This window comes from Styela clava, chromosome 1, assembly GCF_964204865.1.
Source record: "Styela clava chromosome 1, kaStyClav1.hap1.2, whole genome shotgun sequence".
In the NCBI taxonomy this organism is placed as follows: domain Eukaryota; kingdom Metazoa; phylum Chordata; class Ascidiacea; order Stolidobranchia; family Styelidae; genus Styela; species Styela clava.
Window position 1 is genome coordinate 2,385,075 of NC_135250.1, and position 15,865 is coordinate 2,400,939.

General features: G+C 37.3%; 1 protein-coding gene across 1 annotated transcript in view; it reads left to right on the forward strand.

The window, feature by feature from the left end:
- The window catches only part of LOC120336192 (uncharacterized), a 108,970-nt gene that overhangs the window by 7,592 nt on the left and 85,513 nt on the right, over positions 1 to 15,865 (forward strand). Inside the window, exon 2 of the mRNA XM_078116246.1 lies at positions 14,405 to 14,520. Within this exon, the coding sequence (XP_077972372.1) occupies positions 14,424 to 14,520 (97 nt within the window). The 5' untranslated portion in view covers positions 14,405 to 14,423. The remainder of the gene's footprint in view (positions 1 to 14,404; positions 14,521 to 15,865) is intronic.

Genomic DNA, 15,865 nt, shown 5'->3' on the forward strand with positions numbered 1-15,865 from the left:
ACACAATTGACTATAATTTGAAAGTTGGAAAGTAAAATTTTCGATTTTCAGCAATAACTCGACCATTTATTGTCCAAACGTCGCCAAAATTGCTCCGTAAAACTTTCATGCGGTACCTTCCCAGCTGGTCGGAAGGTACTGTTATTAGTAAATGTGATTGATTTACAGTGGTACGAGCGCCAATAATATTTCCCTTTTTCTAACTTTTTTGATCATGTTACATCCGAATGAGTAGTTGATAGGATTTTTTGCCAGGCTGCGAAAAAGTATGTTGGTTCGTTAATTGGTACCAGTGTAGACGCTTGGTTATCGAATATACAAAGTAAAGTTGCTTTATTTGGCGATTGGCTTTTAATCATGTGTTCTATGAATATGGTATTGATTGCCAGGCGGTGTCTTGGCAGACTACTCACACTATAGGTATTGATCAGTTGCGAAAGCGCTTTATTAATTCGCGCACGTGTCTAAAATCTACGAGCAGACTACGTGTTTTGTCCACATCGCCTCGTCATTAAAGTAAACATTTTGGTATTGCAATATTACGTATTTGTACATTTCATATATAATTTCAAAGCGTTCCGAGCAGTCAAACACAAAACCACAACAAGTTCTAGCTTAATAAAAAGCACTTGAAAGATGGGATTCCGTACACTTTTTTTTCCTATTTTACTTTCATGCTCTGTTTTAATAATTAATAATAATTATGGAGCAATCTGTAATATGTTAATATTGAACTGCAAATAATAAAGACACTGTTAGAATATACTAAATAGGATTTTGAATTTATGTATATTTAGAGGCAATCTTACTATTTCCGAAGTATCGTACGCGTCCTTACAATATACCACATTTTATCAACTCCGTGTGTTTCGTCAAAGAACCGTTATAATTCTGATCTAAGAGATTTTTGCACCGTAGTTTTCATACGATGCCATGTGTTATCAAATCTTAGGTTTCCCCGTTTTCCTGGCGCATTGCCGGACTCGTTCATAAATTTTTTGGGCCAATGTTCACCGTCAACTTGCAGTCAATATACAGGTACATTGTAAATAAACTTATAAATAATTTGGGAACCACTGCTCAACAGGAATAAATTGTGATTTATTGGTAATAAAGTCAAGTTATTTCAATGCGTCGTGATTTACATCGGAGAAAGTGAGTGTGACACCAGCTCGAAAAGTTTAGGTAGCTCTGCATTTTATTGGTAATAAAGTCAAGTTGTTTTCAATGCGTCGTGATTTACATTGGAGAAAGTAAATGTGACACCAGCTCGAAAAGTTTAGGAAGCTCTGCCTACCCTATCAGATCCCGGCAAAGTCTCATAAAAATACGGAGCGACTGCTAAACCTAGAAAACTTGATTTAGTCGGAAAGTAAATAGTTTAGGAAAAAACAAATACGCAATTGCAAACTAAAAATCTCACGAATCGTACAAACGGAAACCATTATCGCATTAAACAGAAAGTTGGATACAGTTACTAATAAGAATTGGCTGAATAAATTTCACCGAACCAGCATGATTTGTGTTTAAATCATAGATAAAAGCATAGATTATCTTTGGCACACGTATGATAAATCGTCAATTGAAAATCTTTGAATTGTAAGGGTGTATCATGTCGTAACCTTTGAACTTTAACCCCGCAGATTACAGGTTGGTTGAGCACCAGGAATGTGCAATTGAAATGTAAAAAGGAAAAGCATAGCCCTCGAACTTCAATTCCACTGTCTACTGGTTGGTTATGTACATGAAAAAATAGCTGAAATGTTGTTCTAACTGTTAAATCCCATCCATTTTCAGCGTCAAAAGAAATCTTTAGCAAAATTTGGAGTAATATAAAATATATATATTTTTTAATGTAAATCAAGAGTTTCAATGACTAAACTAATCTTCGTGTCTATTTATGAGCTTGTCAAGTTGGTCCCAAATCTATGTTCAATTTAAACCGTACAATATTTTTTACTATAGCGACCCCCCCTAGGAACACTGTTGTAAACGATCATACAGAACTTGAACTACAAGTGTATTGACCATCAACATCACTTCGGCTAATTTTACTGATTTCTGTGTACATAACTTAAGTGACTTTTACTCGATACTTTGTCAAAGATTTGCTGCGGCAAAAATAATCCAGTGAAAACCAATTATTGACGGAGAAGAGAGGGCGACTAGGGTGTGTTCCGTCTGTGCAATATCGAATTCGTATTCCAAGTTTTTGTTTAAATATTTACCGATGTTGGTTGCAAGTCTCTAAACCCCGAGTCGGCTGTCAATTTCAAGTCCGAAATGGACCCTTATGTATCTTTTTCAGTATGTCAAGTTGAACTTTCAATCATTGGTTCAACTCCACCCACACATTTTCTCTGAGAGCTACTCAGTGATGGGATGCGCGGAGTTCTCAAGAGTCCATGCGAACCCGTTTTTTAAATACCAGGATATTAGCGACCGTTTCTGTTTTTACTCCAGTCGGATGTTGAACGGCCGCAGATGAATAAAAAAGCATTATATTATTTGACATTTTGAAAGTTTCGCATTAGATTAGATTTTATGTAAAGCGTGTCGCAAATTACTGTAGCTGATATACATATATACATACTTTCTGAAATGAGGGAACTGTTCTTAAAGTTTTGAATTCTGCCACTGCTTGTAACTCTTAAATCCCTCATGACCCTTGACCCCTGCTAAAGGATCATCCAACATTTAAACTGCAAGGTTTTGACCACCAACAAACACCACTTCGGTTAATTTTACTGACTTACATAACTTTTACTCGGTTCCATTACATTTGAACCCACGTACATTTGAACCCATGGCAATTGCACCTGTATGCTATTGCACCTATGGCATTTTTTTTGTTTTTCGGATAGTTGAACCCACACTAACCCTAACCCATGGGTTTTAGCACCCGCATATAGATTGAACCCGTGGATATACACATGGGTTCAAATGTACGTGGGTTCAAATGTACGGTCACCCTTTTACTCGAAACTTAGTCGAATACCTGCTTAGGCGAAAATTATTCATTAGCAAACAAGAAACAGCGGAGAGAAGATGATATCTGCGATTCGTCCGTGTTTTTAATTTAAAAACCGACACCTTCCTTTCAAACGAACTCTGGCTTACACCCCCAACAACAGACTATATCTAATTTGTGTCAGCGTTGTTTGCAAAATGAAACACAAATGTTGAAATGGATCCGACACTTTAATAAATGTTTTATAACTATGCAAACCCAGGGCATGTTACAAAATCCGATTTACCTACGGAAAGAGTCTTGAGCAACGGTGGGGAAGGTTTTCGGATCTGGGACCAGAAATTTGCCCATCTAGACTGGCGGGCCATGTAATTGTGACGCCTGAGTTACATTTTATGAACAACATTTACGGTGCAAATGCAATTTACAGTTGCAGTTACAAGCAAAAGTGGAAAACAAAAAGCCTCGTGACGAAACTAAATTAAATCACAATTAAATTTCAACAAATCATTTTTAACTAAAACATCAAAATTTGGCTTTAGTTTGATTGTGGCAGCATCAGGCGGGCCAGATTGAATTACCCAACTGACCGGATTTTGCCCGCGGGTCTAGTCAGCGTTAAATAAACTTTTCCGTCGTTCGCAGTGATTACCGCAACCGCCTATTCACCATTTTTCACTTTCATCGACTCGTGCGTTTAAGTGCTACTTCCGACATTATGTTGGTAATGTTGACACAGTGCGGTGGGCTGATGCCCCCCATTACATATGTAATTACTCAAGATAAATTGTGAGGTGTCCCCATACTTAGTCAAAACTTGAAAAAGATTTTTTGCCAGACGTTTTCATATAGAAAAACAAGATTCTGTAGACACTGGTAAACCACTATTTTTGATAGCATAGAAATATTTTTCGTTTGACACTCGGTGGTTGAAGTTTTTGAATTTACAAAGTATTTCAGAAAGAGCGGAATCGCCTCATTGTTCACAAAGGTGGGCTGGTTCGCCTCATTTACTTCTGAAGTTTGTGTAAAGATTTCAATGCTATTATAGTTCAACTAATTACCTTAAATAATTTTCTCAAGCATCAACTAACAGATTAACTAATCTATTCTTATACTCGACTGGTATCTTGATGAGAGACTGTGATATGACATGCAGGTGTCGGCAACTATTTGTCGCTCGCGGGCCAAAATTAAAGGTTGCCAATCTTGGCGGGCCGCACATATTTTTAGAAAGTTAAAAACCGAACAGATGGCCGATGAATCACATTTTTTTCGTATATAGATCAGATGTCGAAATTTGGAAGACTGCGACAACTCAACTTCAGTCGTCTTACTGAAAGAATTTGGGCCGCGGCCCGTAGGTTGCCGATCCCTGACATAACGGGTGACCACCAAAAAACGGAACTTATACAATATGTTCCAAATGACATGGGTTCCGTTTGTTATGGGTCGCCCTGCATGATCAATTCGTCCTATCAACTTTCATTTCCCCCCGAGACTAATATGAATATCTTATTCTATCATTTAATAATACCTAGGTCAAACAAGGCAGATCAGACATCTTTCTGAACGGCAGAATAATCGTCTCAAACGGAAAACTATAAAGCAATCGGAAACCGCCGACTTATCGTTTCGATTCCTTCGCTCTGAATCAATAGCGACACCGCGTGTCTCGTCACTAATTTTCTAATACCTCGCTAATTATACGACATAATTCATCCAAAATCAATAGGCTTCTGGTCCGGGATATGATGACTGCCTATGCAAAATTAACATACGAAGTTAATACGCGTAACATACGAAGGTCAAACAAACAGACAAATACCTATCAACATACTTATCGATCGAGATCGATAAGTAATTATCATTTTTTGTTGGTTTACCGAATCCGTGTCGTTTCCTATTGCAATCAACCTTCCCCGTCACTTATATCATGAATTTGATCAAAGTATTTTCCTAGTTTCAATTTCGTATTTTTAGGAAATTGTAGGGCGGGGATTCAAATATTACGTCATTGCGACGTCATATAACAAGCCACATCGAGCAAGCATCGCATTCCTGGTTTTTCCTAATGTGTTTTTCCACACACATATAGATCATTCGATAACGATATAAGTGTTCGGAAGTTTATTTCTCTGTCTGGATTTCCTGTGGATTACCACAGAATTTTCAAACCAAAAATGTTAATTTTTATTGATCGCGCGTATATTCGTTGAATCTTATTATTACCCTGTTGCAAATTACTTCCTAAAGGGATTGTGGCATGGGTTGTTATTTTATGCTTAAGATAACATTTTTTGATTTTTAAAGTAGACCTCACACAGAAAAACCGCTTGTCAACGAAAAACGTATAGCGAAGTTCTATCTAAATTAATTATACACGATAGTACCAAGTTATAAACAAAATTCTAACCCATGGGTTTTGGAGCAGTGGGGCACAAAAACATTTCCAGCTAAGCCGCAAACATAATGAAAATTACTGGAGTTATTGGGAAATTTAGCCAATTTGTGTCACTGTAGTTAAATTTTGATTGTAGGATAGCAATGAATGATGATCTTTTCGTTACTGAGTGAGTGGTAATTTTCATTCTAATTCCTAAAGTGCAAGTGTCTATTTATTAGAGAGTTTCTTGTAGTTTTTCCCTGGAATGAAAAATGTTAATGGGCCACCACATTTCTTCTGCAAAGAAAATGGGCCGCGAAAGAAAAAAGATTGAGGACCGCTGCTCTAGTCTCATATGAACAAAGTTTCAATCTGAAAATTTTTCTTGTACGGTGCCTCCGTTTTTAAAAAAGTCCTGTAGAATCAGCTACTGATATCTCGCGATATCTAATAGCTACTGTATTTGGAAAGACCGGGCCAACAAGTTAATTAATTATCGATTTTAATCAGTGAGTATGTTGTTAGGTATTTGTCTGTCTGTTTGTTTGTCTGTTAGATGCACGCGATATCTCACGAAAGCGAGATTGAATCTGCTCCAGATTATACATGTGCATTCATCATATATCATATACCAAAAACCTATTGATTTTGTATGAATTATGTCGTATAATTAGCGAGTTATTAATTAATTAGTGATGGGTCCATGATTAGTCACTATGGAGTAAGAGCGCTGTCCCTAACTTTCGATCGATAATTCTTCGGTCTCTGACCGATATTCTAGTTGCACCCTTGTACAAAAAGTGGGAATGTAATTTGTATAGGGTTCTGCTATGCGGAAACGAGTCACCAGAACTTCATAATTAGCTTCCCAGTCTTTATAGTTGTCCTAAATATTTTTTTCATATTGAAATACAATTATGCGCACATTTTATCGATAATTTTCCAGAAGTGGAACCGATGGAGGTTTAAAATTATCAATTTTTTCCGTACAGCGTGTCAGCTGGACAGTTGGTCGTATTCCTATAATTCTAAATCCAACGATCCACTCCTTCGTTAATATACTCACCTTTATTTGAATTTGGCATTCACTGCTATGAGCAATCAAAACAAACTAATTTGACAGAGTTATTTAGATTCAAATCTCTGGAGTTGTATAATAATAAGGCTGTCAAAAGTTTACCTTTTCCAAAGAAGTGTGCGTTGACAATTAGTTTCAATCACAAAAGGTACAGGCAATATAACGTTTTGGTATTATATTTGTATATTATCATTCGGAGGCCAATTTTAAAATTCTTTTCATTTTAATTAGGCATTTACCGCAATTGGGCAATCAAAACAAACCAATTCAACAAAAATTTTTAGATTAGGTGCTCTGAAGTTGTTTGAGGCTATCAAAAAATTTCACTTTCCCAAATAAGTTTTTGAAGTATGTGGCCCCAAGATAATCAAGTATAAATGTTGATCCTCACACTCGGACTATGCTAAGCTTTCCATGAATAGCAGTTGGATAACCATCAAATACGCAAATTTAGTTTCAATCGCAAAACGGGCAGCAGGCGAGTGCCTTCTTAAGGGGTGGAACGTAGGTGTGTCTAGAGATTAGAGTCATTTGGTGTGAATATTTTCAGCTCACAATATTCTGTCAGATATAGGAGAAGCAAGGGCAGAAGTATGTGTATCAATATGGAGGTAACTAATTTTGTTCGCCTATTTTACATCAAGTTGTGTAAAGGGACTGAAACCTACGGGCAGGGAGTATATTTACTTGGCTAACACAGATAAATGTTGATATACTATGCTAAGCTTTCCATAAATAAGTTTGCCATTTAGAATCCCATCAAATACGCAAATTTAGTTTCAATCACAAAAGGGACAGGCGATATAACGTTCTCCTAATATATTCGTATATTATAGATTGAGGAAGTTAAAACGGTACCAAAGAGGACCAAGCATAAGTGTTGATATCCATAATAGGACCATGCTGAACAATGAATAATTAAGGTCGCTGATTGAAACACCATCCAAACACGCAGTAAAGAATCAAAACCAAATAATTTACCGAACCCTCCAGATTCAAATCGCCAAAGTTGTTTCCCAATTAGGCCACACAGTACTGGTGCTCGAACATTTACACATATATTTAGAAATTGTGTTTCGCTTCGAATCGGTCAGGAGCAGAAATGCTCACAATCGGACATGTCCTTGAATCAATATCTAACAAAACACGCAAATTTAGTTTTGATCGCAATACAGTTTCGACAATAACCAGCCTAGGTGGAAATACAGGATGGCCGCTAGAAAAACAGTAAAGTTATCAAACATTTTGTCAGTCCTCAAGTCGGACTTTCACTTTTGAAAAGATATTCACTCTCCTTTCAAAGTCTGAAAGCTGTTTCCTGCCTTCGCCCATGACATGGGTGTCAAAATAGAACCTAAAAGGTATCAGCCCAAAACGACCAAGAACTTAAAAGAAATAAAAACGTAACGAAAAAAAATGAATAAGCACTCATTTTATTCGTGATCTCATCCAACCATCAAATTTTCTGCTTTTCTAGCGACCACCATGCAGTGATGGGCCACTAGTGTTAACCATAATTCGTGTTTTAGTGACGTTACTCTCCACTGGACTATGCCAATCCGTGAATAAAAGAGATTACCAATTGCAAATGCCCATATAGTATGCGATATTATTGTTTTCACATAAGAAGGCCGTTAATAAATTTGTTGAAGCATCGAAACAGCGCTGAAGATAATAATCTTTTAACCTGAAACGTCACGGCCTTGAAAACTCAGGCCATGCCATACCAGTGATAAACTATTGTCGACATCAGTTCTGAAACTTACGCAAATCGCTATTCCCAAATAAGTGAGCAATCAGTGTTTCCACAAATACGTTAATTGCTTTTGTACGTTTCCTTTTTCGCCTCGACTGCGTAATTAGTCTCGGATTACTGACTTAATTTGTTGACCTCAAGATTCCAAAATTGAATATCCTTTTATGTAGTAATGGGAGTTCAAATTTTTCACTATTCTCCTTATACTATACTATTGCAAAATTTTCAACGCTTATTTAAGAGTATTTTGGAGAGTTGGCACTTACAAACTGGCTCACATGTTCAAAACTATATTTTTCATTCGCAACATTAAACCACGTGCTGATTACAGGTATTAATAGATAATATCAGGCTAGTCTATCGCAGCTTTTCCAGTATCAATTTTTAATTATTGCAACCAAACTGAAGATCCTCAGAAGACATTATGGCAATTAGGTTATTTGATTCACAACTATTTCATCGAACACAACTGAAAACTTACAAATAACGCGCAAAACCACGTAAACAAGGCAATGTTTACAACCGTGCTTGAATATCTGTCTGATCGACCGCACTGATTGTAATTGTTATGTTGTTGTTGACTTATTGCTGATCATTTTTACAGAAATAAACAATAAAATCGATTCTCGGGGAAACATCCATTGATACGTGCTTCAGTTCAGAGAAGCTGCGGCTGAAATATCAGGATCTTTGCGATTAATCTCGTCCTCGCGATCGTTGACTGCCGCGAACAAGGCTTACGACAAGATGTCACTGAGACCAAAGATCGTTGTAAACAGTCACGATTGAATTAAATGATTTGTTGGTCGCCTTGCCATTCGTTTTCAAGTCCTTGCAAATATCCATGAGCGACCAGGCATGGTTCGAAATATAACTCATGCTTAACAACTGATTTTGGTCAGTATCACCTCCTTATGAGTTCATTGACCAAAGTTCATAAAATCTAACGACTACAAATTAATTTACTTGTTCTACACTAGCACCAGCATGGCGTATTGGTGAATAGAACTATAGTATACAAAGATGCAATAAGTTGATGTTGTTCTAATCGGTTTCTAAGAGCGAAGCTGCTTTGTTGCTCGCTTGTCCAGGGCTGGAGAGTGCGAGTTCGAGTAACTTATCTGTGAAATACGAATAGAAATATAATGACCAATTTCAATATTAATAGCACGTTGGAGATTGGGGGTTGATTCTCGGATCGTTCGATAAGTTTAGAGAAGGAAATTTTCAGATTATGCGAGTGTCAATCTATCTTCATTTAGTGAGAGAGAGTGACAGGGCCCGCTACAAGTTACAAAATCCCAAAGTCTTTGCAATAGCAAATGGCCTTGATAAAAGTGGAAGTAGTAGCGCTAGGAATAGTTAACCGATTTCAGGTAATTGAAGTGCAGATAAAACGTTTCGTTCTTTCACCACGTAAAGGTAAATCTGGTAATTGTGTGCGTTATTGTTTATAATGCGAATCTTCGCTGTAATTAAGTACAAAATGTGGCTCTTGGTCTCTGACTGGTTGGCCACCCCTGTAGTAGAGCAACCATGGAACTATCTCGATACGTGAATAATTTCGAGTGACACCAAGATAAGATCACGCATAATTACTCTGGAACATTCGGGACGTAAGAAACTTAAAGTTGTGACTTATTACGCCAAACGTCACACTACGGTTTAGCGGTTAATTTCGCCCGGTTAACGCTTAAAGTGTTTTCCCTTAAATTCCCGGCCCTGGAAAATAGCTTATTTGGACAACAGAGCTCTTTACTTTATAAAAAGTACAACCTTGACAAAAGAACTCAATTATAACTATTCCCACATTAAAGTGTAACTAAGCCCATTGAGAGAGTTTCTTTAATATTTACATTTTTCCGATTTTATTTGATATTTCATGAATATAATTCCAACTCAAATAATATGAATTTGTATAACTGATAATATCTAGACGTATAGCGTTTCATTATTGATAACACTTTCTTAATACGCGATTCACACATGGCCGACACACACATTCGATACTTCCATACTTTGGACAAAAAACTTTGTATTTAATCATTTTCGAATTAGTTTTTGGTTACATATCCAATTCCTAATATTTACTATGTGGGCTGAACTGGCACTGGCAATACCGATATCGAGGTTCCGGAATTTCTAATTGCCAAGTTTGACCGAAACAGCTAGCGTGTCCGCGATATGTGTGTTTTCAACCGTCTTGACTCTTGAGGGTCTGAAAAGCGTTCCAAGATACGAAAAAATGCTCGGTATAATACATAAAAAAGGTGCTCCCGAAGTATGCGAACCAAGATGGCGGACATCGGAACGTAACATGGGTAACAGGTTAGGATTAGGCGATAATTTTTTTCCAATTTTCCTTATTTTAGTCCTATTATCAGTTCGAAGACTATCCAAGAGTCTCCCGTAGTATTTATACCTAAAATTATGGCCTAACCCTAACCTAGTACACATATTACATTCCGATGTCCGCCATCTTGGTTCGCATACTTCGGGAGCCCCCAGAAAAATCGTCCGAATCGTAATTGTGAAAAAAAAAATTGATAGGGGATTTTACCACAAAAGATTGGGAACCACTGTGTTAACCTATATACATAGATTGGGAGGATCAAATTTTTCATGTCTCTGAGGTAGGCCGGATAATACCCGCTTGAAATCACTAAGATTTTGTTAGTCCTCTAATTCCTTATTTTGAAATAGCCTTTCCTCGTTCGACGTTTCGTTTTTTACGTTATATAAGGCAATTTATGCTAAAAGATTATTAAAACTATTCTTAGACATTGCTACTGTTTCGGCACCTTAATAATCACCCATGATAAATGTTCTTTTAATGTGTACACTCTGACAACCCCTTCTTTTGTGACGTTACATCAATGCCGTCATAGGTGTCACCCACAAAACCAAAAAGATTAGGTAATATATGATTAGGGTTTATTACACTTTTGTACCTCAACAAAAACACACATATATACTGAAATTGGCCATCTAAATGATATGAGTAATAATGACGGTATTACCCCGCCCTTAACCCAATGTCAACACTAGCTCGTTTCTAATCCTGTCCGCATCGCTCTCGGTAGCGCATTGATAGGGTAATAATATGTTCGCTCTGTAAATGAAAAACTATTGTTTGGTACAGCTGAAAGCCATTCGTAACCGCGGGTCATTAAGTCTCGAGTTCACTAAATCAGTGTTTCCCAACCTTTGAGTCGCCCGAAAATTTTTCCGGGTTCCTTTGCTTTTTCAACATAAAACTAAAGGTTGTATAAGAATACCTGAGTTACTAGTTTTATCTTATGTGGAAATTATTACAGGATAAAACGCAGCTTTCTTACTTTGAGTTAATTCCTATAGGTAAATACATGTTATACAAAAATGATTGTTTCATATTAGTCATTCAATTACTCTTGGGTCGCGAATTTTTATAAACCTAATTTTTTAAGAAAAATTTGGGTCTCTCGGAAAAAGCTTGTGAGCCACAGCACTAAATCACCGAATCTAAGTCACGCGTGAGGTTAGTTGATGACGACTCGAAATTGGAAATAATCGAGAGTGTGGAGGAAATTCGAGTTTCTAAAAAACGGTAACTGGAGTACGTCGAACCTTTTCAAGTTACCCCCTCCCTGACTAATATGTGAACACTCTCTAATAAAAATATATAGTTCAGGCCCAGGGATAACCTGTGTAGAGGTCCCTCTTGTCAATTCCCACAACCCACAATTGTTTCAGGTTTATAACTCAGTTACTGGGGTAGTTGGGGAGGAGGGGGGGGATAACTAAAAAAGGTCTCTCGAGCATTCCCGAAACTTGTTATTGTTGTTTGCATGTATCGTTAGATTTATGTAAAGCGTGTCATGTTAATATAGCTTACGTACATTTCCTAAAAGTAGAGAATATTCTCGATACAAAAGAGAACTAGCTTCACACATTTCGAATCCCAGCACCGCTCCCTACCCTTTATATTGTAGAGCAGGGTTCACCAAACTACACTCGCTGGCCTGATCCGGCCCTTGGCGACCTTTCATTTGGCCCGCAATAACACGAAAAAATGGATAAAATTTCTATATCTGTTTTGCTATGATGTTCTTGATCTATATTCTGCGACATTGAATTCAATATTCAAGTCTCCAGAAATGTAGAATTTATATTGTTGAATAAATTGAATGGATTTCCCAACTTTTGTGAATTTATTGCATTGCATTGACAAAAAAATTTGTCCGGCCCGTATTCAACACAGTTTGAGTCATACGTGGCCCGCGGTCAAAAAGTTTGGTAACCCCTGTGTAGTGAAACCGCACAAGAGGAATGCGCATATGTGGCGCGTAAATTCCTGAGACTAGATTGATTGCCCGTTCCTAATTTGTCCTTGAGACTACCAGACGGATGAATTATAGGCTTTGGACAAAAATAGCGCAAAAGGGTACTATAAGAAATAAAAGTAAAATCACCTATATTTACGTGTTATTGACTTTAAATTGTGGTATAAAAGTAACGGTCTGTTCTTATATAGCTCTTAAATCGTCGATTATAAAGCTTGTGTATTAACACTGGAATTATTAGAAGTTTTTCTGTGGATTTTTTATAGTGTTAGTCAATGGCAAAATATCCATTTTGAGAGAAAAAAATGACGCTGATCGGGATAAGTCTTTAAATGGAAACGATTCATCGTATAAAAGCGGAGAAATGGCATTTAATAAAGCAGTAATGAAATGGCTAGGAATATGGATGGATATATGGTCCCGATTGTAACTTGAATGACCTTATCTGTAGAGCGTTATATTGGGTTGGTATATAGATGGCAGATTTGTTCATCACTCGAAACATTCTCCATCAGAAGTTTTAAAATGTTTTAGATTCATAAATCATTTTAGCCAATGGTTGAGTACTTAGTGTATTCATGATGTATGGTTTAAGATTCCAGACAGAAGGAATTCTATTGTTTGGTGAGGTCGGGCAAACGTTAGTAGCGACGCGGGGATAGCGGATAAATATTCAGGCAATTATCGAAAACTTTTCCGGCGTTAGTCTAGAAAGTTGACGAGTGTATGTAATGGTAACGAGGAATGGTTTAAAACGAGCGTCGCTGCGTTGAATCTTTTGCCGTTTTTCCCGGTGCTTTTATTACTGTAACTGCTTTTATTACAGGGTGGGCTATCATAAGCTTTACATATTTGCATACAATTTGATAAAAAACACAATAACAAAGTTGTCCTCGTGAACTATATTTCTACGAACATCAGAACGTAGGGAGTATGTTATTCGAGTCAAACATTTATTGCTTTGTCTGATTAGACCGCAAATATACTTCTGTTTGTTGTTTTGATTGTAATCGATGTTTGGTTGCTGTGTAGCGGATACCGCTATCGTTCAGCTGTAGATATCATGTGAGCTTATAGATTAGAACAGTTAAATAGATTTTGCGAGAAGGGCCACATTACGTAGGTCACTCATTAGTCGTCTAACCCAAACTAGGGGTCACGAGTCCGCTGGGTGTCACGAACAGAACTTTAGGGGTCGCAAAGTGTATACCAATTTTACATAAAGTAGTATATCTATTTTACTCTCAATTTTGAGACCAATTATTGAAATTAGTGCAAAGCATAAATCTCACGATCTCGAGAGAATACATAGGATCAGAAAAGCGGGGCGATTGCACAACAACGCCGACGTAACAGGGGTCGCAGAAAATATTTAAATATTGGGAGGGGTCGCAAGCTTAGAAGTTTTGAAAGACCTGGTCCAACACGTCATGTCAGTTTATGAATATGAATGTTCATCTATTGTCGACACACATTGCAGAACACTCGACAGAACAGGACGGGTGACCATAAGCTCTATATATTTGCATATAATTCATTAACGACAAACGCAATAAGAAAGTTGTCCCGGTGAACTATTTTTCCACGAACGTAGGGAGTATGTTATTCGAGTTAAATATTCATTGCTTTGTCTACTTTGACCACAAATATACTTCAGTTTGTTGTTTTGATTGTAATCGATGTTTGGTTGCTGTGTAGCGGATGTCGCTGTCGTTCAAGTGTACATATCATGTGATCTTATTGGTTAGATCGGTTAAAAAGGTTTTGCGAGTCGGGCCGCATCTCATAGGTCAGAGGTGTGCAACCTGCGGCCAGCGGGTCAAATGCAGCCCACAAGGAAACTTACGCACAATAAATATTCACTGTGTTTTTCACTGTATCTTAACTTTAGCCATAAACTCTAGCACTGAATGTTGGAGAAATACAAAGTACTCGGTGAAATGGATTTATTCTCATGGATACTTTGGATTACAATAACTGGACTGAAGACTTCCCGGGCGCAAATGTGTAAGTAGATTACAGATTGATGGTCATATATTGCTTTTTACCGTGTATAAGCAAACTGAAAAGTCACTGTGAGTAGAGCAGGGTGGGCACGTTTTTTGGACCAGGGGTCATAAATTTTGGGCCACGTGAGTATGACAAAAGAGTTATATTTTGAGAACAATATTCACACTTTTAGAAAAAACAAAAGTGGAAACAATGAGTCTCGCGTAAAATCTAAATTTGGTTGTGGCTAGGGCTGGGCATTTCGAATCGAATATTCGAATCGAATCGAATAGTAAATTATTCGAATTGGTTCAGAGCTAAATTTCGAATCGCCGCCATCTTGTTTTCTTCTTTTCGCCAATGGTCGAGGTGAATTCCCCAATTTTTTTTTCATTGAAGTCAAATTTTTTCAACGCAATTCTGAAGTATGACTTTTTTCTGTAGTGAGTTATTGATAAAACGTGTTTTTTAATATGTGTGAACGCTCAGTACTCTATCTGTGTGATGTATTCTATGTCTTCAGTAATTCATTTGTCAAGAGGACCAATTACTATAAGAAGTCGTCTACAATTATATATTTCCAAGTATCCGAGATTCGATTCGAAAAAATTATTCGATTCGATTCTGAAATCACAAGGTATTCGAAAATGCCCAGCCCTAGTTGTGGCAGCATCAGGGGGGCCAGATTGAACTACGCAACGGGTCGTAGTTGGCCCGCGGGCCATAGTTTGCTCATGTCAGTTATAGAGACATCAGAGGTGGGGCCGCAAACGTATTTCCGAACCTAAACGGTGTATCCATGCACCCCGACCACACTAATTTCGCTGCCAAATCTGAAGAAAGTCGACCGGGATCTTCTGCACAAAGTACACGCTTTTAAACAACAAATCAGTAATTTTTTAATTAGGGTTAAGAATGCTAGAACTAACCCGAACTAGATAACTACTAATTTTGAGCATTAGTGGGGGCGTTTCATTTAGTTGGAACTTTGTACAAAAGATACGCCGATTCAACTACAGAATTTGATATTTCAGTTTCACCTAATCCGTACATGGAGTTTACAAATTATAAATCAATACACAGTGTGTTATTTGTGATCCCAATAAACCTCGTGAGCAAACATAATGTCTTACGAGGAATCGTGAAAACTTTTAGGCGCCGTATGCTATGTTGACTTCATATTTGAATACATGGTATAATCAGTATTATTAAGTATTGTTTACCTTTCGCCGACGCGGGAATGACCATACACGGCTAGTTGTCATTTAATAATTAAACTTTCAAATTATTTTCGATTTCAAATAAACTGAGACTCTTTCTGATGTATTTCACTTGTGCAACAAAACCTCACGCTAGTGGTTCC